The sequence below is a fragment of the Pyrus communis genome, chromosome 9 (assembly GCF_041283825.1).
Source record: "Pyrus communis isolate YQ-2024b chromosome 9, ASM4128382v1, whole genome shotgun sequence".
NCBI classification, from domain to species: Eukaryota; Viridiplantae; Streptophyta; class Magnoliopsida; order Rosales; family Rosaceae; genus Pyrus; species Pyrus communis.
Genome location: NC_142573.1, coordinates 7,726,201 through 7,750,088, shown reverse-complemented (window position 1 = coordinate 7,750,088; position 23,888 = coordinate 7,726,201). Strand labels below are relative to the sequence as shown.

The following is a 23,888-nucleotide window of genomic DNA, read 5'->3' as shown; positions in this document are numbered from 1 at the left end:
TAAACGTGTGTCAATAAAAATCCAAATGCTTGTTTTGAGAAGTATTCAACGTGTGCTTCTTTAAGAAAGCACTCAATATCTGCTTACTTTCGAGAAAAAAAATTAATATTCCTAATCCGCAAACACTTAATATTTCTTCGCTAAATATTGTAAGAAGCACTTCAAATTTTTTGGAGTGCTTTTACCTATTCGGAAAGCACTTAAGCAGAATATTATTGAGACGGACCAAAAAAAAAAAAACCACCTTCCAAATGTTTTTAGTTCGTAAAAGCCCAAATGCTCGACCCGAAATGGGCCCGAACCAGTTTACACAAAATAGAAAGCGCGAGCCTTACGGCGGCAAACAGCAAAAGACCAGTGTTTGGAAACGAAGAGAACCCCTCAGAGTACAGAGCATTGTCAGTGTCAGTATGCGTTGACTGGCGTTGACTAAAAAACAGTGACTACAGTCGTCAGAACCAAGCGGAAAGAACGAAGGGAAGAAGCTGAGGAGTGCTCGGAAACGAAGGATTCCCAGTCGCTCGCGTCGCGGAGAGGATTTTGAGTGGGTCCTCCTGGTCTCGACGCTGTCGACGCTATCGGAAAATCAAGGTAACAGTTTCAGCGATCATCGTTCCAGTTTGTTTTGCTCAAGATTAAAGGAAAGTAGAGATGGAGGAAGAGGAGGACGACAAGTTAATTATTCATTAATTAGTTAATTAATGGCAAATTCCTGCAAATTGTCGGATGATATGGTGGCGCAAATCCTGTCAAGGTTGCCACCTAAATCCGCTGATGCGGTTCAAATGCGTCCACGAGTCCTGGCGTGATCTGGTTGATAGTTGCTTTGTGGCCAGCCACCTCTCAAATTCGAATAATTTGAGTTCCTCCACCCGCATTGCCGTCAGGCATATTGTTGGTGGCGAGGAGGTTGATGAGGAAATGGGAAGAGTTAGACCAGATCTACTTTAACTTAAGGCTTGTTCATTCAATCGGGAAGAGGTAGAGGAAGAGTTAGACCAATAGGCAGAGGAAATGGGAGAGTCGCAGGCAAAGGCGATGAAACTCAATTTGCATCCTCTTCTCGAGCAGTAACTGAGAAAATCGTACATGCATAATCTACTTTAACTTAAGGCTTAGTTTGATATTGTTGTTAGGGTTTAGGTGTGGGGAGGAAGAGGAAGAGGTAGTCAGGCCATGCCATGATCAAGGCGAATGGAGTTCACTCAGCAATCTGCTGCATTGCCATCGTCTTCACAAACTGTGACAAGAGGAAGAGGTCAAGGCAGGGCCAGTGGGGCAATGGCAACTTCACAAGACTTGCCCTTCCGACCATCCACTTCCCCGGGGGAAGATCCAAACACTAAGCCATGAAGTATATAATCTGATGTCGGAGTTGTGCAACCGAAAGCAACCTGAAGAGAAAATTCCTTGTAAGCACTAACCATATCCTTCTTGTGCATAGTTTGAATAGTTTACACCTCTTGTCTAGTTTAGACCCGTTCCTCTCGAGCTTACTTAATCAGCAATCCTCGAGAGTAAACTGAGCCGCCATTTAATAGGGCATCATTGTCTCATAAATAGAAGTAGTGAATGTCGTTTTTGATGTGAACTAACTTTTGAATTTTTCATTAGGCTAAATAGCAATAGGATTTCTGACTAGGTGATCATATGAATTTTTTATGTTGTCTCAAAATTAGGATGCTGAAGAGTGGCTACTTTGAGCTTGTATATAGAATACGGTGTCAAATTTGCTCAATGACAAACTCTTGATCTTTTTCCATTACAGATTGCTGCTTCTGAATGAATAGAGAGCTGCACCAATTATAAAGTCAAGAGCCCCAATTCCAATCACTATCATGCCTTGCAAGGCCTTAACAACAACATTCAGCATGTAATTTTAATGAATTATGTTTTGAAACCTCACTCAGTGGGGTTTTGAATGGTAAGTTTATTGCTTAATTATTGGTAAGAAATAATTAAATGCATTAGACTAATTGTGTTTTGTCTTTTAAACATGTGGCACAATCTAGAGGGGCGTAAGCTATACAAGGGTTATGGGGTGAGTAAAAACTAACTCTTGACTGACTGGCTTAAATCCTGTAAACTAGTACATCTATGGTTCGTTTGGAAATGCTTCTCTAGAAAGCAGTTTTACTGGAAGCTTTTTAAGCAGATCCACGGAGAACTGCAGAACACTAACCTTATAATTACGCTGAACACCGGGCAAGCCAAATTTATCTTCTCTCCGTCTCCTTTAGTTGGATGTAGTGCTTCAAAAATATCTTTTCAAGAGAGATTCTCTCATTGCAGATTATTGACCACCATGTTTTCGTCCATTTACTTTCCATTGTTCCAATTAATCACAATTGACACTAACCTAGAGCTTCACTTGAGTTCGGTTTCTCTATACATTTAAGAAGAGTAATTCGCCGATTTCCCCCCTTAACCTGTACCCCATTGCCGATATTACCCATAAAGTTTTAGTGTGGCCAATTTTTTCCGTAAAATACTATGAATAGATAATTTCTCCCTAGCTTCAAATTTACCCAAATTCCATCCATTAAGTCACATGTTGGTCATTGAATCTTCTTTTGTGTTTGTTATATTTCCTTTCTTACTCTTATTATTGTGTCTTTTTTTTTTTTTTTTTTTTAAATGTGACATTTTCAATAGAAAGTTAGATGAAGTACGGGGAAACATGGCCTTATGCGGAAATTGGCCCTTTATGTTAATTTAGTGGGAAATCGTCAAACTACTCTTGATTTAGGGAAATGATTTCTGCACACCCCATTCCTCCACCTACAGACTATGTTTATTTCTGCTCCTTGGTTCTCCTTTGGATTTATTTAGTATAATACCCAGAAATAATTAGGGTGTGCAAAAAAAGGAAAATGGTGTGCGGAAATCATGTCCTATATATATATATATATGGGTTATTGTGCACTTCTCTCTTGATGTAACTTGTAACGTAAAGTATGTTCTCGAGACAGATAATAAATGACACCCACATTTGGACAATATATTTTTTCCTTTTTAGCTTATAAAAGTCCAAAGGAGGCCTGAACCTGTTCCATCATCAAACAGCAGCGAAAGAAGAAGAAGAAACCCTAGAGAGAAATATCAGTATGACTGAGCATTGACTATAACAGAGAGACTAGTCAGAGCCTAGTGGAAGGAAGAAACAATGAGTGTTTGGAAATGAAGGAATCTCAGTCGCTCCAAAGAGGAATTTGAGTGGATTTTGAAGTTTAATAAATTCCTGCTCTTGGACTCAGCACGATCGGAAATCCAAGGTAAGATGTTCCCTTGATCTTGCTCCATCATTGCTCTGCCTTATTTAATTTGCTGAAAAGCATAAAAGGAAAAGTAGAGGAGGAGAAATTGATTAATTAGTTAATGGCAAAGTCTTGTAATTTTACGGATGATATGGTGGTGCAAATCCTGTCTCGATTGCCACCTAAATCCTTGATGCGATTCAAATGTGTCCGTAAGTTGTGGCGTGATCTAATTGATAGTCCTGGCTTTGTGGCAAGTCACCTTTCTAACTCGAATTCGAAATCAGATTCCTCCACCAGCATTGTTGTAAAACATACTGTTAACAATCTGAGGGATCATAGGAAGCACGTTTTATTGTCATTGCTTAATGTTTCAGAGGATTTTAGCGATAGTGATGACTGTGTTGAGGATCTTAGTGTTGCGTATCCTTTGTTGAGTGTATCTTCCCCTAATTTTGAAATTGTGGGTTACTGTGATGGGATTTTCTGTCTAAGTATTCACTTTTGTCCCGAGGATATTGGTTTAGTCAATCCAGCGATCATGGAATTTCAGCTTCTTCCCCAGCCTTGTCTTCTCCTGCCTCCCCCAGAACCAGATGTTGCTGATAGAGTGGATACCATTACCAATGCCGTTGGATTTGGGTATGATTCCAAAGCTAAAGCATACAAGGTTGTTAGAATTGTGAAATTTTTGCCGGGGCCTAGAATAGCAGAGGTATACACTTTAGGTGTTGATTCTTGGAGAGAGGTCAAGTTTGAGATCGATTTTTCTGTCATCTGGACACCTTCTTTTTATGTCTACTTCAAGGGTGTTTATCATTGGTTTGCTACTGATCTAAAAAATAATGATTTCATCCTTACATTTGATATGGGTGAGGAGGTATTTGATAAGATACCAGTTCCTTATGATTCTCTGGAAAGATTTGCATGGAATTGCAGTCTTGCAATATGGAAGGAATCCATTGCTTTGTTCTGCTACCGCAAAGATGAAGGAACCGGACTTTCTATCTTTGATATATGGGTGATGGATGACTCTAGTGATGGGGTAAAAAGTCCATGGAGTAAGAAACGCTTAACAATCGAATCTGTACCAAGGATTGAGATTCCATTGATATTTTGGAAGAATGACGAGCTTCTTCTGGCAGCCACTGATGGGGACGTTGTCTCCTATAACCTACGCACTCGAAACCTCAAATACCTTCCTATACATGGCATTGAAAACCCACTATATATCCAAGCTGTTCTTTATGCAGAAAGTCTTGTTTCTGTCAAGGGAGGCGACCAGCCTCTGGCCATAGAGCCAGACAGAGACTCTGGAAGGTATGTTATGCTTTTCCTTCACGTGTTTTTGCTTTTATAACACGATTAGTGTTTAAATTTTCATGGTATGCACCCACCTTTGGGAGGTGTTGTTTGTTCCCTCCAGTTCTACATGATTATAACTCATTTTAATCAGTTTATCACTTCTGTTTTTCTCATTTTAGTAGCGTGCTTCTGACGGAAAATGAGATTGTATAGATTTTATTCATCCTGATTCAGTTACCTTATCTTGTGTACATGCATGTGCGTGCTCTTATGTTTTTCTCCAATTACTTATATCCAGTGTATCGTTTGAGATGTACTTTTACCCAAGGCCTGTATGAGCCTATGCACTGGAAATGGCTAAGCTGCTGGATCTCAGGCAAGAGTACTTCGGTGATAGAGTGATATCGCGTGATGATGGCATTGAAAAACATCAAAAACGTCTACATGTTGTACTTGGACAAGAAAGGTGCCGTTTTGTCCTTGTTTCTCTTGGCGATGGCAAAGTAGTAGGGAGCCTCGTGTTCGACTTGAATTTTGTTGTTGTGATGAACTGTATCTTGAAATGTTAATTAGGCTAAGTAGAAAGGACAGTGCTGAGTTGGTCGTGCAAAGTTGGTTGCGGGTCTTTTCTTCTCTATCTTATGAATTTTAATGTATGTAATTTGGTTTTCTGTTCTAATGGAGCGAACTCTATTTCTATTACCTATTGCAGCTCTTGTATTTTATTTTATGGGTTATTCTAACTTTACTATCTCAAGTATCGTGAAATTTTAACTTTCGTACTTAAATTTTTTTTTCGTTTCACTTTTGTATCTAAAGTTTGAATGTTGTGACACTTTTGTACTTTCATTAGCTTTTCTGTTAGGGACAGTTAATTGATGACATCGCATGCCACTAGAGTATTTCCACCTATTTTCATGGTTTTAGGAGTGGATTCGGGCAATTACTATTCACTTGAATAATAAATTGATACGGATCGATGTTTAATATTAACAATATTTTATTTTTATTTTTATGTATGATTCAATTATTTATATATTTCAACCCAAAATGTACAATGTTAATAATGTGAAACGTTTGCATTTCGTGAGTTGGGCCAGTTGATTAAAACAATGCTCCCGCCCCATCCCCCTTGTGCCCAAGTTCATATCCTCCTCCCCGTAAATCAAAGCATTTGAGTTTATTTTTGTCAAAAACACCAAAACGTGGAAAACATTTATTTTGGTGTTGGAAGTGTTCTACCAAGACAACTAACTTAGGATTCAACTTATTTTGCGGAAGTTCATGTTGTCATCAATGGAATGATCAAGCTGATGGAACTGTTCTTGCTAAAGCCACACGATTGCATTTTGACAAAAACAGTGACAAGAAAGTAGGGTTAAACTTAAAACACATCATGATCATTTGTTGAGAAAAAAAGTCCATGGTGTTAAATAATTTGATATATTATATTGTCAAATTGTCAATTTGAATTAACGAACAGAGAGTGATGTGATGTCTCAACGTAACTTGACAACTAACATTTTTTATACCCTATAAGAAATTGTCTATTACTACACAATCTAACATGTTATGTTGTCAGACTGTCAATTCAAATTATTAATTAGGTGATGTCTGATTCATAGCTTGACAACATATAATATGTTATGTATCTGCAAAAAAAGAAACATTTTCTCTTACCAGACAATCTAACAAACTACGTTTTTAAGTCTATAAAATTTAAAATTATTTTCTTCAAAAAAAAAAAAAAAATGCAAAACCATCCACACACTCACACGTGCGAGACAAGGCGCCAAGCCAAAAGCACTAGCAACCCGCAAGCCCATGTCATTCTATCTTCTTCTCACAACTCACAAGCAGCAGAATTCGTTCTATCCACTTTCCATTATCCTCCACAGTCCCAAAGCTGAAGCCTTTGAAGCTCGGCACCCATCAAATGACGGAACTGCCCCTTCTGCAAGTCCTAATTTACCAACCCAGCACCGCCCTCTATGGCTTTTCACTGCCCCTGCTCCACTGAGGCACTGGGGTCGCGGCGGCTCATGGGGGTCCCCGAATATCACGCTCGTCTTCGGCGCCACCACCACCTGCTCACGAAGCATACCCAGTTTCCCTCTTCTTCCTCTTGGCTTGTTCGGGGCTCCGTCAGCCTGAGGTTTTTGTCGCCGTACGTTTCGAATTCAAGTTTTGTTACTGTCTTCTGCTTCTGAATTTGTTTGGGTTTTATTGGTTTCGAATGAATTGCTATGTAAGCACATTGAATTGAATGGATTTGTGGCTATGGAGTGCGAAAGCTTGCGTCTTTCATGTTCTAGGACCGGGTTTTATTTGGGTCCTTTTCGTTTTCAGCATTGCTCTACTCGCAATGTATGTCAGCATACACTTGGAAATTATAGTCAGTGTTCTCTAGATGGGGAATTGTGTTTAGTTTGAAGCAGATTTATTACCGCTGCGATATGTAGTTAAACACGAGCTAAATCATATTAATTCCAGAATAATTGTTCATTATCCAATGTAATGATATTCATGTTTTTTGTTAATCAAAACATAGAAAGCATGAGGCACAGGATAAATGGAATATGAAAGATGTTTGCTTGTTTAATCTCGAGCGGTAGGCATTGGTTCGAATGAAAATTCCAATATTAGTACTCACTCGACCCCTATCCTTGGATGCAATGATAACATCTTGGGATAGATGAAATTCTATTCAAATACCAGTTGTAGTTGTTCCACTACCTGTATTTGTGCATTCTATGGAAACTTCAGCATTTGTGCTCAAAAGAAGATGATAAATTACATAGAAATGCTTCAAAAAATAATTTTGCTAAGTCTAATTGTCTTCCTACTTTGATATATATAATACATAATGGTATAAAAGCAGGTATACATGCCATCACATACCCCTCGGAAATGCGTTCGGATTCACTCTTTGTATGGCAAAGCATAGTTCTTTCCTGAGTTCTCCTATGATGTCCATGGAAAAAGGTAACACAACTGTACTGTTTTTGAACATCCTTGATACCATTTCCTTGTGTGTTAGGTTTTCATTAATTCATTTTAAGCTCATTACTTTGTTTGGTTTGAGAACTTCAACCTACACCCCACCCTCTGGCGGAAAATAAGATGGATTTTAATTTTTAAGTAGTATTTTGCTACTGATAGGACTTATCATCCCCATCCATGTTCAGACAGACAACTACGAAAATGCAAAGAATTAATCAGAGAATTTCCTTTGCAATATGCTTCACTGGTCTGAGCAGTAGCATTTTAATCTGAAAGTTTCCTTTCCACGATGATCATTCCTAGTCTTGTTTCTTCCTATAATAAGGAAATACGTAACCTCTTTTTTTAACTCGAAAAAGAAACAAGGATTGCAAGAGAATGTCCCTCTTACCAGTTAGTACTAACGTAAACTTCTATGTCGTTAATGTTGCACATCATCCTTTCAGTAAGTACTTTCCTATTGTTAAAAATGGCTTATGCATCTAGAACATTCTGGTTTCTCAGGAAAGTCAAGTGCTGCTTCTAAAGGAATGTGCAAGATAGTCTGGACAATAGAGGCTGATCTACAAGCTGGCCAATTTCTATACGTAACTGGGGATCCTACTGTTCTTGGCTGCTGGGAGCCGGAGATTGCTATACTAATGTCTCCTATGGAACATACAAACTTATGGAAGGCCGAAGTCAAGGTAATTTTGCCTAGCTGCACAAATTAACACGTGATTATGTTGGTTTTGTGAAGCATGAAGTGATGCATGAATTATAGTATCTGTCAAATACGAGTTTTGTTTATTTGTTATAGTGACTTGCACAAATGAAAGCAAACAACAAATTCCATACACATGTGTCTAATATGATAAAATAAGTAGTTGAAGATTTCCCTTTAGCATAGAAGTAACTAGAGATGTTTCTCCAGGGAAAGACGAAGAGAGACACAGAGAGCATTTTTATTGTATTATGCTGTAAGGTCCGCTTATTCACCCTTTACTTTTCGGCAGATTAATGGTGGTGTCAACTTCAAGTATAACTATTTCATAAAGACGGAAAGGTGGCCTTCATATGACATTACCTGGAGACCTGGACCTGAATTGTCTATATCTCTACCCTTACCTGTCAAACAAAGTGGAAAAATTATAGTGCGGGATTCATGGATGAGGACCGATACCACAATGTCTCCAATTAGTTCATGGGGTTCATGGATAGAGGAGGCATATCTTCCAATACAACCATTATTCTCAGCTCCAGCTAGAGGTAAATCTCCCTTGTAATGCCATAGTATATGCAATCTCTTTCCTTGACATGTTTCTGAACACTCAAATGCTTCCAGTGGTTTGACAGATGAATATGAGATTATGAAATACCTTAAAAGTGATATGATAGAATCCAGGCCAGCCTTAAATCTTCCTATGGAGAAGCGCACGGTGTACGCTGATGGCGAACTTAATGATGGCTTAATTTCCAGTAGCGACTTATTAGAGTTGAACCCATTCTTAAATGAACCAATGGAGGATAATGTGTACTCTGATGGCGACTGTATAGCAATTAGCAGTCAGAGGGGCTCAACTTCTAATAGTTTTTCAACTGAAAGACATTATCCTGTTGAGGAACCGTGGTTACTCCATTCACCTCTCTTCTGCCTTGTGTCTAAGGATAAGATGGGGTCTGATATGTCCAAAAAGAATGACAGCATAAAAGATGGTGCGGAAAATTTGGATGATCCAGAAGATTTGTTGCCTGAAGAAAGGAATAACCTAATTTCGAAGGAACCTGTTTCTACCATTATACTGATTAATTCTTCTATATGTACCATGCAAAGGATAGCTCTACTAGAATATGGGAAATTGGTTGAGTTACTACTGGAACCCGTTAAAAGTACAGTGCAGTGTGATAGCGTGTATATAGGAGTGGTTTCGAAACTTGTACCCCACATGGGTGGTGCATTTGTAAATATTGGGAGTTCTAGACCCTCTCTTATGGACATTAAACAAAACAGAGAACCATTCATATTCCCTCCATTCCGAAGGACAAAGAAAAGTGAAGTTAACAACTATATGTTGGATGAGCATGTGACTGCCTACGAAAATGAACGTGTGTCACTTGATTATGAAGCGACTGATGACGTCATTGAAATCAGCTCTCAGAATGATTATGTAAAATCAATGCACAATGACGATGACGATGATGAGCATGATATTGAGGATGAATTTGATGTTTCAGATGTTAAGGAAAACATGAATGGTGGTATACTCGATTATGGTGAAGTAGAAGCTGATTTTCTAGAAGGTGAAACTAGTGCTGTACCTGTTGCCGTAAATGGTTCTAGCAATTCTCAAATGTCTCATCTCCAGAATAAGAAGGATACAAATACTGTGACTAATGAGAATAAGTGGGCCCGAGTTCAGAAAGGCACTAAAGTTATTGTACAAGTTGTCAAAGAGGGGCTGGGTTCAAAAGGTCCCACACTGACTGCTTACCCAAAATTAAAAAGCAGATTCTGGGTATGTTTTGATTCAGCCTTTGCCTCCTTAAATTTTCCTTATTCTTTATTATTATGAATATATAACACCTCTGAGTCCTTTGGCTTGCAGATATTGTTAACTCGTTGTGATAGAATCGGAATCTCCAAAAAAATTGGCGGGGTTGAGCGTACACGATTAAAAGTCATAGCAAAAACTTTGCAGCCTCCGGGTTTTGGTCTGACGGTAAGAACTGTTGCTGCTGGTCATTCTTTAGAGGAACTGCAAAAGGATTTGGAAGGCCTTGTTTCAACTTGGAAAAACATTACAGAACATGCAAAATCTGCAGCTCTTGCTGCAGATGAAGGTGTGGAAGGGGCCATTCCTGTCATTCTGCATCGGGCAATGGGTCAGACACTCTCAGTTGTCCAGGATTATTTTAATGAGATGGTGAGTTTATATCATTTATATCAAAGTCATTCTGTCTATTGTATTTCATTTTCTGCTATTTTGTTCTCATCAAATTTTACAAAAATCTTGCAGTCTTATCCCTTTCTTGTGGCTGCTTCAGGTTGAAAAAATGGTGGTTGACTCTCCCAGAACATATCATGAGGTATGGCCTAACCATATAGGAATATTTTAGTAGATTAGAAACTCTCAAGAATTTTTTAGAATGAGACAAATGTGTGTGGCGTAGTTGGATTGTAATTGATGTATGGGGTCATAATTACTCATAGTGAGAGGGGAAAATTGAAATTACTGTATCTGCTTCTATATCTTTCATGATCTTTCTCTAACTGCAACAGTGTAATCACTAGTTTTTTACTGAAGTTATTATTTTGCTATGAAATACTAAGGTCAGTTATTTCTATGCTTTCCAGGTTAGCAATTACCTTCAGGAGATTGCCCCTGATCTCTGTGATCGAGTAGAGTTGTACAACAAAAGAGTTCCTCTTTTTGATGAATTTAACATAGAAGAAGAGATCAACAACATGCTCAGTAAAAGGTGAGGGGCCGGGAATATTGCTTATGCTCTCAGTTGTCACATTTTCTAACACTGGTGATGCTTATCGACCCATTTATTAATGTTTGTTCCATGGTCTCTTCACTTCATTGGCCCTTTATCTTTGTTTTTCCTTTTGTTGATGTGAGGGTGCAGAGAGAAGAGTTAGCTGAGTATTTTTGCTGATGTTTACATCTCTTGCCTTACAGGGTTCCACTGGCTAATGGAGGTTCTTTAGTGATAGAGCAAACTGAGGCATTAGTCTCTATCGATGTGAATGGAGGACATGGGATGTTTGGTCATGGAAATTCACAGGAGAAAGCTATTTTAGAAGTCAACCTTGCAGCTGCTAAACAGGTATGCTACATGTGAACTATAATCACCACTTTTGGACGTTGTTTGCCCTGCACGGATTGGCAACTTGTACATTTCTTGCTAGGCAGCAGCATACTCAGCTGTGACTTGTAAGATGGCAACAAAGCATATTACCATGTTTATGCAACTAATACTTGATTGCCTTCCGAAAGATGCTTTATTTTTATTTCAAAGCTTTAAGATAGATGTATTCTTCCATCTGATTCTTTAAGCTTTGCGGTACTTGTTTGACAGAGAATAATGTGTTTCAGATTGCAAGGGAGTTACGACTGAGAGATATTGGTGGCATAATCGTGGTAGATTTCATTGACATGGCTGATGAGTGTAAGTCGAAGTCTCCCTCTCTTGTGGGTTTTTGGAAGTGCTATTGACATATTTAGGCATGACCATAACTGATTTGGTTCTTATGATAGATAGAAAGTCACTGAACTTCATGTTTTTATGGGAAAAAGGAGGCAATTTAATTAAAATACATAAAACATAAAAATTTCTGAATTCTTTATCATTTTATTTTGAGGAAGTTATATTTGTTTATGATTCCTGTTTGGCATTGCCTTATTTTCAGCAAACAAGAGATTGGTGTATGAAGAAGTTAAGAAGGCTGTGGAGAGAGACAGATCGATGGTTAAAGTCTCTGAACTGTCTAGGCATGGACTTATGGAAATAACAAGAAAGCGAGTAAGTTGCATTATTGCAAATCACAATTTTCTCCTTGCTTTTAATTCAGTAAAATTTTAAAGAGAGTAATTTTGAAGAAGATTTGCAATTGAGCACCATCCCAACTATTCGAGGTTGGCTAGATGGTTGCTTGAAATTGCAAATGTACGTATAGATTATTAAACATTTAGAAATTTAGGTCAAGAGGGCAACATGAAAATCTTCTCAAGATTTATATATTAACCGGCGAATCTTCGCACAATGCTTGACGAGCTCAGTCAAGGTTAATTGTTTTATGTGATGAATGATTGTCATGTTGACAGGTACGACCTAGTGTGACATTTATGATTAGTGAACCGTGTGCTTGCTGTCATGCCACTGGGAGAGTAGAAGCATTAGAGACCTCCTTCTCCAAAATTGAACAAGAAATTTCTCGATTACTTGTAAGTGAAGTTTCAGACTACTATACGTTCCTTTTACTATAATTGGCGGAAAATTATTTCTTTCTAGAATTGAAATCCTGCTAGCGGGCTTTACAGCCATTTTAACATGTACCATATAATTTTAGTTCATTCAACTGTTAAATGTGCCTTTCGAACAGAAAGGTTAATACTTCTTGAACTTCTATCAGGCGATGATGGAAGAGAGACCGGACCCGGGGAACCCCAAATCCTGGCCGAAGTTTATTCTGAGAGTTGACCATCACATGTGTGAGTACCTAACCTCTGGGAAAAGGACAAGACTTGCATTCTTGAGCAGTTCCCTCAAAGTCTGGATTCTACTAAAGGTATGTAAAACCGACGGGTATTCTTGATCCCAATTCTTCAGTTTCTGTTCAATATTGAGGATGGTATGAATGTCCTGTATGGTATGTGAAATGCATAAGCGAATAATGGTTTAAATTGAAACTTTAGCTGCTAGGAGAAACCTTAGATTTATCGGTTCCATTAGTAAACAAACACGACCTCAACTTTCTTGCCCTGTACTTTGTAGCTGATACACGCATCTGGTTAATGGATCGACTTGCTTTTTCATGATTTGCATTGAAATTCACTGATTGTCAGAGGCATAAACCCCTTTCAGGTTGCCAGAGGTTTCACTAGAGGTGCATTTGAGGTGAAACCATATGTGGATGAAAAGGGACACAAAGATCCTCCACCGGTAACGATTTCAATGTTACGATCTTCGGAAGGCAGAGCTAACAATTCTGGCAGAAAGGTGACCTTGTTTCCGGTCAAGAAGTGGAAGACCGGGCGAAAATGAGACTTGCCAGATTGATGTGTATTTGTTCTGTATACAGACTAAATTTTCTATTTGATTCTTTCAAATGTTGACTATATAAGAGGAGGATGTAGAGAAAGGAGAAAAGAGAGGATTAGATGGCATTTTGTTGAGAACAGCAGAGTGTAGCATTTTCAGAAGCAGTCGTATGTTGTCACCTTATTTTTTGTTGGTTGTTCGAAGGGATGCTTCTGTTCTAAAAAGGTAGCGACTTTCACACACTCCATTTTGGCCTTTTTGCACTTCTCTCATCTTGGCTATTCTGCAATTCTCTAGTTTTTATAGCACGAAAATAAGAGCGATGACTGCGAATGTATAAAATGGAGTGTGAAAATCGCTACCCTGCTGAAAATGGAAAGTTTAAGTTGGTAAGATTTTGTTATCTAGTACTATAAGGACTAATTGGGGATGATGTTATTGATTGTCCGGCGGGTTGGCGCTCACTAATGAACATTACCAATTTAAAATGGGCGGTGTCATCCATACATCGGTTTTTACTTCTTATACTTTGTTAATTTTCAGGCATCGGATCAAAAGAATTGAAGAAGATTAAAAAACATAAATTAACAAGGAGTGCCTTGAATGTAAAATGATGTATGGATAGCATCAGCCTTTAAAATAAGATGGTTTCCGCTCTTCTCCTTTATACCTTCTTCAATCATTTGATTTACCATTTTTTTTTTCCTTTGATTTATTAAATCTAATGACCATAAAGTTAAGAGTGCAAAAAGTGAAAGTAAAATAATATTAACAGAAGCACGAGCAACTTGGTACTTACCTTCTCTGCTAAATGTCCTCCCTCAAGGTAAAAGATCGAAGAGGATGGAAAGTTGGCATGTGACCAAACAAATGATAAAGAGGAAGGCCATGAAGGGAGCCTTCAGTACTCCCAACTTCTATTGATGTCGAGAATCGTTGTTAGCACTTCAAATTAGTTATTTTGCATTCCATTTTTTATTTTATTTCACACCTTTTTCGGGAGTGCGAGTAACAACTCGCTACTTGGAAAGAAATTAAAAATCTAGAACCAAAATAAAAGAAAAAGTTCAACTATTTATCGAAGAAAAAGAATTCTGGAACAACACCACACAAGAAGATCACATGATTCAATAAGTAAGACATTGACATCAAACAAAACCGTAGTTCAAGTGCACACTATTGAAATTCGAAGTGATGGATATTGATAGTGCTTTTTCTACAAGTAGAAACTCATGACAAAAGCTACTTAATTCTAAAACAATCAGTTTAGGCTTACAAATTCTCAAATGCAGAACAGAAAAATAGCTAAACAGTACACGTGGATATCAGCAATGTAGCAAATGGCGAAGTCTGAAAATTAATTTGCGGGGATCAGCTGGTCGCGGTGCTGCAACTGTTGATACCATCCTTGCAGTCTTTGGTGAGATCGTTGAAAGTTTCTATCTGCTTTTTCCCTCTCAAGAATACCTCTGTGTCAACCGAGACCCTCATGTAACCGTCAAATTCAACAGGGACTCCATTGTTGAGCCTAGTGGTATCAAAGTACCACTCACTGCTTTCGTCCCAAAGATCCTTGTACTCGTCGAGGAAATGAGTGGTATACTTGTCTTTCAAAGGGTCAAAGAAAGATGTATCTGGCTCGTTTGTTGCAATGTAGAGGTTCCTTCCGTCTTCAATTTTGTTTGGCAGGGTTGAGAGAAGTGCACTAGGTGAAGTATCTGCATCAAGGTTAGGCCAAAGCTCCTTGTTCTGTGCTTTCTCCCCTCTCTCAATGTGCACAGAGTCATAATCCCAGTTCAACTTTGATGCAATTGCAGACACTACATCCATCAACCTTCTCGATTTCCACAACAAATGCCATGGTCGTTGTACTACGGACTCTGTCTCCCCTTCACACACCCTATACCAATAATTGTCTGGCTCCACAGATCCAAACTTTCTCATAATCAAAGTATCCTTGACATCATTAAGTTTCATAGGTGTGACCCTATAATCCTCTACAAGATGCATACCCAAACCGTCTTTCTTCTGCCATTTTTCCCAGTCTGTCCAAAACTGCTTTGCATCTAATACAGATGCAGACTCTCTTAAATGCTCAAAGTCAAAGTAAAACCTGAAATCCTTCCCTTCCTCATCTTGATTCGACGAAGTGTAAATCGAAGACAGACAAAGAGTCAATTCCATGACCAAAGTTCGGTTCAGGTACTGAGCTTCACCTAAAGCACACAGGAAACTCCACAAGTAATGGTTCATGCTCTTGCACCTATCTCCACCACCACTATAAATTAAGTACTTCCCATGACTGAATGAACCTTCAGACTCAACCACCGGTAGGGTATCATTCACAACCTCCCCAACAACTGGCAAAGAATTCATCTCTGTCTTCCCTTGCTTATCAAACCCGGCCTCTGTCTTCCCTTGCTTATCAAACCCGGCCTTCTTCTTCCTCTTCCTGGCATTTACTCCAGTATGGTACTCTCCAATATCACCCACACTAAGAGTACAATTCTCAGACTTCAAAATGCTAAATCTCCGATAGTCCTTGTAAAAAGAAGCAGTCTTCCCTTCCTTAGGCCTAAACCGCCATGCCATATCACAACTGTTACCATCTGAACCCTGCACTGGTTTCCCAAACCGGTAAAAATGAATATCCTTAAACTTCTCTATGGTGGCCCTCATCATCAAATGGAACACCTCCGGGTCCCTGCAATCAATGGGACCCTCACAACTAGCAGATTCTGCTTCAGAATTCTGAGTGATCGAGTTATCGCCCTCACTCAAGTTAACAACATCAGTCATACTGATAAAGTTGCCAATCTCTGTTTGATTGGGAGCCAAGAAATTCTCACCAGTCTTGACCACAGTGTCATCGGATTTGAAAGTGGCATTGGATTTGGATGTGAGGAATGTAGTGATCTTTGTCGACGGGTGAAACAACGGGTCTTCAGGTTCATAGGTGGCGGCAATGATAGTAAAGATCAACACTCCCAGCACAAAAAACGTAAAGCAAAGGTTCCTAATCAAGGCAAGGGCACTGGGACCCAAATTCTCAGGCCTAAACCCCCCAGCTCTAGCAAACGGAGACCGACCCATCATTTTTCTGAACCAGAAGCTTCTTCCACAACCCCCCAACCAACAATCTACCACAAAACACAACCACCCAGATCACCAAACCACACAAAAACGAAGCTTCAGTAAAATAAAATGGAGAAACAAACTATATGGGATTGGAAAAAGATAAGATTTTGTTCGATTTAGGTTGTTTATTTTCAGATCCTTGAACAAATTCCAAGTGGGGTTTTGGAGATCTACGAATCGATGCAATGTACGAAGCCAAAACATTAGCAGATGAGCAAAGATTTTTACCTTCTTTCGCCGGTTCTCACACGGAGAGATGAAGCTAGAACCGTCGGGAAAGCTTCATTTCGTCACCATTGCTCTATCGACTTGGCTTCTCCAGTGCGAGTGTGAAGTGCGGGCAGCTGCTGGATTTTCTCCCTCAAATTCTCTGACCTTTCAGCGAGGAGGGACGATTGTGATGACTATAAAACTATATCGCCCAGTGCTAGACTGAGCAGGGGGCGTACTGCGCTTATCTGTTAGGATGGCCACGTGGTGGATGCAGCTGCGTGGAAGGAGTCGACGGGTACCCGGGCGTAATTAATCCCGGTTTAATTAGTCCGGTGTCTATTACGGGAAGGCGATGACTGGTTCGGCGTAGTGCGCACCCGGGAGTAACTAATCCAGGTTTAATTAGTCCGGTGTTTATTAGGGAAGCGTCTACTTCACAGTTAAACAACTGCAGACACACCGACAGTGGCAAATATGTAATTTTAAGTAATTAATTAATGGCTTTCACTATCAGTATTAGCAAAAACTAATAAGGTGATAGTGAAAGTAATTAATTAATTAACTTAATTAATGATGTATTTTAAGCTCAAATACCAACCCTTTTAATTACTGGATAAACAATTTTTTTTACCTAAAAATGATGTGACATTGTAAGGGTTGGTGAAAATGTTGGAGTTTTGTTAAATTTGGGGTGGATCTAGGTCGGTGCCTTTGCTGTTTAAGGGGGCGGTGGATAAGGCTTTATGTGGTACTAAATAGAAGACTGTCCTTCAGTTTAAAGTACAGGATGGAATGGATCCCAGCCTTGCCACATGAGCCAAGAGAATGAGAGATGACTTATATGCAATGCGAATGATATTACAGCAGTAGTTTGAGTTAATCACATTTTTATGTAAGAAAGTTAAAACGCATGATAGAGAAAATTAAAATGCATGATAGTGTGTGATTGGTTTAAGATATCGTCACAATGTCATGTTTGAACCAACCACATATGGATGATACATACACACACACATAAATCAAATTGAACTATATAACTTAATCACAAATATGAAAATGTAAGCGAAGTTGTAACTAGAATCAGAACAAATATACTAACTTGGTTTTTCGAAGATAGGCTTGTAGAAACACATCCTCACACCTTTACAGTAATTCTTGAACGTCTATCATGCAGGATACAACTATTACTTCCCCACACCTGTGTAGTAGTTCTTGGACGCCTATCATGCATAATACAACTATCTAATCTAAGTTCTTTCACTCGAACTTGGATTCTTGACAAATTGAGGCATGTTTCTCAATGAAAGAAATAGAAGGAAAACATTGCAAATTAATTCATTATGTTTTTTATACTACAACCATATTTGGCATCAACAGTTATGACTGTTTAAATTCAATCTGTTATTCTTTCAAAAAAGTTGATTGTTTTCAGTAAATAGTTTTATCGTTTCGGAAAAAAAACTTAGACATAGAAAACAAAAACAATACTTATGTACCGAAATCCAAGGCACATGGTCCATGACTTTGGCCCATAACTTTTCAATCACTTTTATAAATATGGATTTGCTCAAGTATTTGGTCGATATGGGACAATTGTGCCTTACAAGATCCAACATTTCATTACCATTACATGGGGAATGTTAATTGTGTCTGTCTCTCAAATGGGTCACATTATCATGTAAGAAAGTTAAAACACATAACAGTACATAATTGTTTTGAGATAACACTATCATTGGAGAATGTTACTAGGGTCATTGGAGAATGTTACCGGGGGCAATCTCTTGAGTGAATCGCACATTTTCATGTGAGAAAGTTAAAACACATGACAATGCGTGATTGATTTGAGATAACATCACAAGGACATCCCATTATACGAGAAATGTTATTGTTGCGGTATCTTAAGTCAATCACATTGTCAAAGTTAAAATGCCCAATGCGTGATTGACCGAGGTTTAGGATAACGGCACAGTAACATTCTCGTCAAAAGCAAGTTTTCCCCATTGAACATGTCAAACTTTGGGGTTGCTTTGAATACAAGCGATCTTCAATTATATAGTTTTCTCATTTTATCGAAAGAGATGGATTTGGAGGGAGAGTTGAAGACAAAATCTCCGGTGCAAGGGTAAATGTGTGAATTTGCTTTCACTTGTGGTCAGAAGAAATGTGCACTAAAATATCAAAGAGTGACTTTTATATATATACATGAACAAAGTTTGAGATGTACAATGGACTCACAATTCACCCCTACTCCAATCCAACATTTCAACTCCAGTAATTTCTAACTCATCCTGGAGGGTGAATTAGCAGGGTGCAGAGTTTTAACTGCCCAAACAAATACATAGATTCAGATTAAAACTCTTTTAACCGAGTGATTTGCGAAACTCCTACCGCCAAACAAAATAATTACGTAGACTGAGCATCCGAAGGTGTACAAGATGCAGCTCTCTGCTGGATTCGGTCCATGCTATGCTCCATGCTTCTTTTAACCATGTCTTCCAGTAACCTTTTTGCAGTTTCAGCTGCTTTGTCTGCTCCATCGACCCTAGTGGCAATGTCGTATACAATTCTCTCCAGAACGGAGGAGGCCAATTTCTTTTGCTGGGGAGAATCTCTAAGCAAGTCTAGCAGCGTACGAGCTCTCTCCCGAGCTTCAGCTGTGCCATCTACTGTCAGTCGAAGAAGACCTGGGACTGCACCTTCATTAAGAATGAGTTCCCTGTATTTGTCGCGGCAGCTCTGACACATGGAAAGCAATGCTCCAACCGCGTGTTGTGTGCTGATTAGGGATCCATCTTCAACAGTCTCTACTAAGGTTAATATCCCACCTTCTGAGTTTGAGATTGCAGTACGCCCTTCTTCAGAGTTGGATAGGATCTCAAGAAGGGCAGTAGTCTTTTCGGCAAACTTGGAGTACTTTTTGCATTCTTTGAGAAGGTTGATGAGAGGACGAACAGCTGTAGCATCCAGAATAGCAGTTGAGTTCTCTTTGCAGGTAGAGAGATTGTGTAAGGCGGTCACGGCATCAACTTTTCCTTGAACACTTCCGGAGCTCAGGATCTCAACCAGGAGAGGTGCAGCTCCAGAGTCTGCAATGATTGGCTTGTTCAGTGCAGCAGCTGAGAGTGTTAAGATTGCTGCAGTTGCTAAATCCCTTAAACTACCATTTTGGAACTTGAGGAGCTCAACAAGAGGGGGGACGGCTCCAGCCATCACGATCTTGACCTTATTCCTAATTAGCATCAAACAAGGAACCAATAAGTCATACTGACATGGTGAATATTATACAAGTAAATGCCATAACCTAAAACAAGGGTAATGACCAAAGAGCAAACGATTGCAGAACTTGGGACCACTTTAAATTCATATATAATAACTGTGAATTCACATGATTACAGTTGAGGAGAATCCCCCACATTAAAGAGACAAGAAAAGAACTGGAGGACACAATTTAAGCGCAATAACCGTGACCCAAGGTGATTTTCTGGTATCACGATGCTTGTGAAGCATTAAGAGGGAGATAATATTTTAACTTTGGGAATAAAGTTCTCTCTATTAACTACCACATAAGTTTTCATTGCCACGTATATGAAGAAACAAACAAGGACAAAAATGAACCCGCGGCCTCACACCCTTCAATCAGATATGATATCCAAACAAAGCCATCTGATTGGTCAAGCCTTGGGCATTCCATCTCATTTGCAACAAGGGTTTCAAGATCCAGTTGGATCCTCCAGTGTATCAGTACAAGGAGATCAAAACTTTGTCAAAAAAAGTTATTCCTCAAGTAGTTTGACATGCTCAAGCTATGTTCTTTCTCTCCATTTTTTCCCCCTCTAATAACCACCTTGAGGCAGAAATTTCCGTAAATTGAACGGACAGGAACCTAATTCTTCCCGAAATCAACAACCGTTTTTAGTATCAACTCTTTGGCCCAACCCCAACTTCCTCAGTTACCAAACAACGGAAAAATTCACTATCATCTAGTTCTTCTGCATCTCACCCTCCCTCAGCTAGTAAATAACGAAGTGATCAAATCCACACAATTATGGACAAATACGATTCGTACTCACTAATCTCAATCAAGAAATCACCAACAAACTTATCATTTTTTTTTTTTTTTTTTTTTGATAATCACCTCATCAAAATCCATTTAATTGCTATAAATGTGAGCAATTATTTTCATTTTTGCAATCAAAATCCAAAAAAACACATAAAACCCATATCATATCAACTAATTTCCTCTCTAATCACAAAACAATCACAGGGCACATAAAGTTTCAATCTTTCCCGAAATTAACACAAAGCAAACAAAACCCACCGCCAAAATTAGCAATTCTTAATCCTTAAAATCTCACCAGTCAATAAACAGAGAGAAATTCAAAAGCAGAGAAGCGAATACCGTTCGTTTCGGACGGCGAGGTTGAGGAGGGCGAGGAGGGAAACTTGGCGCGCATCCGGATTAGGAGAGCAGAGCATCAACACCAGCGGCGGAATCACGCCCGCCGCGCCCAGCTTCGAGCGAGTCTTGGAAGACGAGGACGAGGACGAAGATGAAGACTTTCTGACCAAGTTTCTGATATCTCTGGCGGCTTCAATCTTGGATTCGAGATCGCCATGGATGAGCTTTGAGGAGATTTCGAGTATAAGGGTTTGTTTCCTTTGGTTCCATGTCTCTGCCTCCCCCACCTTCTCTGCCAATTCTTCTTCTTCTCCTTCCACTCCCACTGAGCTTTGCTCCTCCTCCCCCATCTCTCCTCTCTCTCTCTCTCTCTCTCTCTCTCTCTACAGCACACGAGTTTCTCTTTCTGTTATTGAGGAGTTTTCTTTTTATCTTTTCTTTTTTTTTGGGTGAAGAATCTTTTCGGTTTTTTTTTTTAATTTCTCTTTTCCAATAAAAATGCATTAATATATGAAATTCCTAAACAAAAGGGATTATTTTTCAAAAACGGAAAACAATACGGGTCAAATTTAATATGATATACACCAAAATTGGAATACAATATGATCATCAATGTTATAAAAGATATGTTAACGTCAGTTGTTCACACGTGTGTAACAGAATATTTAAAATTTTAAATGATAACGGTAACTTCTAAAAATATATTGACCTGAGTTGATAATGCGTGTTTAAATGTGCAGTGAAGGTAATCCATTTGATTTGGATGTGAGGCTTATTCAACTAGCTCAACAAATTAAAGTGATTTGTATTTAGAGGATAAGCGATAGGATATTAGATATCAAAGAGCATTATAATGTTTTTTAATATAGGAGGAACCCACGACACATTCTTAACAAAACAATCATTCTTCTCAAGTTGCTCCTGTACAACATGAATTAGCACCGTATTTTCAATTCTCATGTCAAATAATATGTCTAACAAAACAATCATTCTTCTCAAGTAGCTTCTGTACAACATGAATTAGCACCGTATTTTCAATTCTCATGTCAAATAATATGTTAAAGCAGAGTTGGCGACCCCAACAAATGCATATGTGGAAATTTGAACTTAGGTTATGAATTATAAACCTTTGCTCGTTACTAAACTAATCCTAGAGTTAAAAGAAGATTACAATAAATAAAAAATGGTCACATATAATATATCCGAAGATTCTTCAAACCAAAAAAGAGATCGTATTGACAATAAGTAAATTCATATTAATACAAAAGTAAGGTGATTTGTTTCTTAAAAAAGAAAGTGAATTGATTTATTAAAATGATAGGCATAGTGCTCTACAAAATATTCTTGTGGTCGGAAGAATACATAGAGGGAAGACAAAAAGGCGAGTAAGGACAACCACTAACCGTCCAAATTACACCTACCAATACAATTACCGACGATTCTTGCTTATATTTTAAAACTTACAAAACAAAACATTTCTATTTCCCCTCCTTTTTCTAAACAATTTATTTGGAATATTTCCTTTGTCCCTTTTTTATATAAAAGTATCACTTTTTCACAAAATCATAAAAAATGAGACTGACAAAATAAAATAAAATAAAAAATTAAGACTAACCATAACGATCTACCATGCTAGGACCATATTGGTGGTGCTATTTAAATATTCATTCTTACGTTTTATACATTCTTCTTAACTTTCGGCTGTCAGATTGAATGAATTAAATGAAATCAATGGACAAAATTAACAGGAGCGTGTAAGAGATGTAAAAGAGTGTGTGAAAATTACTATTTTTTTTCTTATTTACAGTAAACCAATGCAATTAGCAAATCGTTCTAAGTGATTTGGTTCCACTCGTTAAATTTAAGGTTTAAAATTCTTCAACACGCGTTCAATAATTATATTCGATAATATATCATACTTAGACATAAGTTCGATTCTTTCCAACGAAATGAATGAACTTTCTGTTTGAGTCATGTCAAAAATGGTACTTATGCAAAAGACATAAGGAATTAGCACATTCTATGTGTTATGCCATATATGACATTGTTGGATGCTCAAATGATTCTTTCTTGTTAAAGAGAACCAAAACAAAATGGCAAGCAAAAGTTTTTATTTTAAATTTTATTATTGGGAAGAAAGTTCGAAACTATTATAATAATTTAAGAAGAGGGAGAGTTTCAAACTCGAGACGTGTGGGCGGAAACCCAGCACTTTATCCACTATAACTTTTGAAAAATCTATGTTGTCATATACTCTGATGTTCTATGTTATTAGAAATTATAATATATTCAGATCATACTAATTGTTTTTATGTTGGATACATATATTCTCAACAAACATCATATAATTCAAATAATTTCACATAAAATGCACTAAAAGAAGATTGAAACGACTCCAAACTCAAACTAAAAAGCCCACAGAAACATGTAATACTCTTTCTTTTTATTTAACAACTATCGTCCATGGGTTTTGAACTCAGGCTCATTAGACTAAACGGCCAAGGCCGACAATTTATGGTTAACTTGTTCTATCATTGAATAAACAAAAACAAGATTATATGATTATGATTAAACTCTCTATGGTGAAGGGGAAGGGCAACATCACTCATATTTCTTCACATGATCATTCTCACGAGTTTCTGTGATTGCTATAAGCGACGGCTGCCATATCTTGGCACTTCGGACCCTCCTCTTCCTTCGGTGAGATTGAGCGCTCGAGCTTTCACTCGAATGCTCGGTTTCACCACCGTGGTACTTGACATCAATGCCAGTGAATGTCACATGTTTCTTGCCTACACTCCTCTTACTTCCGAGAATACTACAAA

At 38.3% G+C, this 23,888-nt stretch overlaps 4 protein-coding genes across 10 annotated transcripts; 2 read left to right on the top strand and 2 right to left on the bottom strand.

The window, feature by feature from the left end:
* The first annotated feature begins 343 nt into the window (after nt 1-343).
* On the top strand, nt 344-5,266 carry LOC137740379 (F-box/kelch-repeat protein At3g06240). Of its 6 annotated transcripts, XM_088699341.1 has the most exons (5): nt 368-591; nt 1,137-1,412; nt 1,769-1,924; nt 3,020-4,577; nt 4,861-5,266. In XM_088699341.1, the coding sequence occupies exons 4-5, from the start codon at nt 3,379-3,381 to the stop codon at nt 4,898-4,900; spliced, it is 1,239 nt and encodes a 412-aa protein (XP_088555467.1). In that variant the 5' UTR covers nt 368-591; nt 1,137-1,412; nt 1,769-1,924; nt 3,020-3,378; the 3' UTR covers nt 4,901-5,266. The 6 variants fall into 6 exon arrangements, with proteins under 6 accessions (XP_088555464.1, XP_088555467.1, XP_088555466.1 ...); XM_088699338.1 differs by having other exon boundaries at nt 344-1,412; XM_088699340.1 differs by having other exon boundaries at nt 1,144-1,412; nt 1,769-4,577.
* A 1,079-nt stretch (nt 5,267-6,345) lies between these two features.
* On the top strand, nt 6,346-13,555 carry RNEE/G (RNAse E/G-like protein). The gene is made up of 14 exons (XM_068479162.2): nt 6,346-6,729; nt 7,444-7,547; nt 8,070-8,251; nt 8,561-8,813; nt 8,901-10,060; nt 10,151-10,468; nt 10,590-10,631; nt 10,900-11,024; nt 11,231-11,378; nt 11,648-11,720; nt 11,962-12,074; nt 12,377-12,496; nt 12,685-12,840; nt 13,137-13,555. The coding sequence occupies exons 1-14, from the start codon at nt 6,554-6,556 to the stop codon at nt 13,314-13,316; spliced, it is 3,150 nt and encodes a 1,049-aa protein (XP_068335263.2). The 5' UTR covers nt 6,346-6,553; the 3' UTR covers nt 13,317-13,555.
* Nucleotides 13,556-14,492: 937 nt separating this feature from the next.
* LOC137739881 (uncharacterized) lies at nt 14,493-17,474 on the bottom strand. 2 transcript variants are annotated; one of them, XM_088700502.1, is made up of 3 exons: nt 16,680-16,834; nt 15,750-16,453; nt 14,493-15,719 (listed from the first exon to the last, which is right to left on the bottom strand). In XM_088700502.1, the coding sequence occupies exons 2-3, from the start codon at nt 16,407-16,409 to the stop codon at nt 14,685-14,687; spliced, it is 1,695 nt and encodes a 564-aa protein (XP_088556628.1). In that variant the 5' UTR covers nt 16,410-16,453; nt 16,680-16,834; the 3' UTR covers nt 14,493-14,684. The 2 variants fall into 2 exon arrangements, with proteins under 2 accessions (XP_088556628.1, XP_068335716.1); XM_068479615.2 differs by having other exon boundaries at nt 14,493-16,453; nt 16,680-17,474.
* Nucleotides 17,475-18,833: 1,359 nt separating this feature from the next.
* Nucleotides 18,834-21,469, bottom strand: LOC137739758 (uncharacterized). The gene is made up of 2 exons (XM_068479456.2): nt 21,064-21,469; nt 18,834-19,893 (listed from the first exon to the last, which is right to left on the bottom strand). The coding sequence occupies exons 1-2, from the start codon at nt 21,411-21,413 to the stop codon at nt 19,068-19,070; spliced, it is 1,176 nt and encodes a 391-aa protein (XP_068335557.2). The 5' UTR covers nt 21,414-21,469; the 3' UTR covers nt 18,834-19,067.
* Between the last annotated feature and the right edge of the window lie 2,419 nt (nt 21,470-23,888).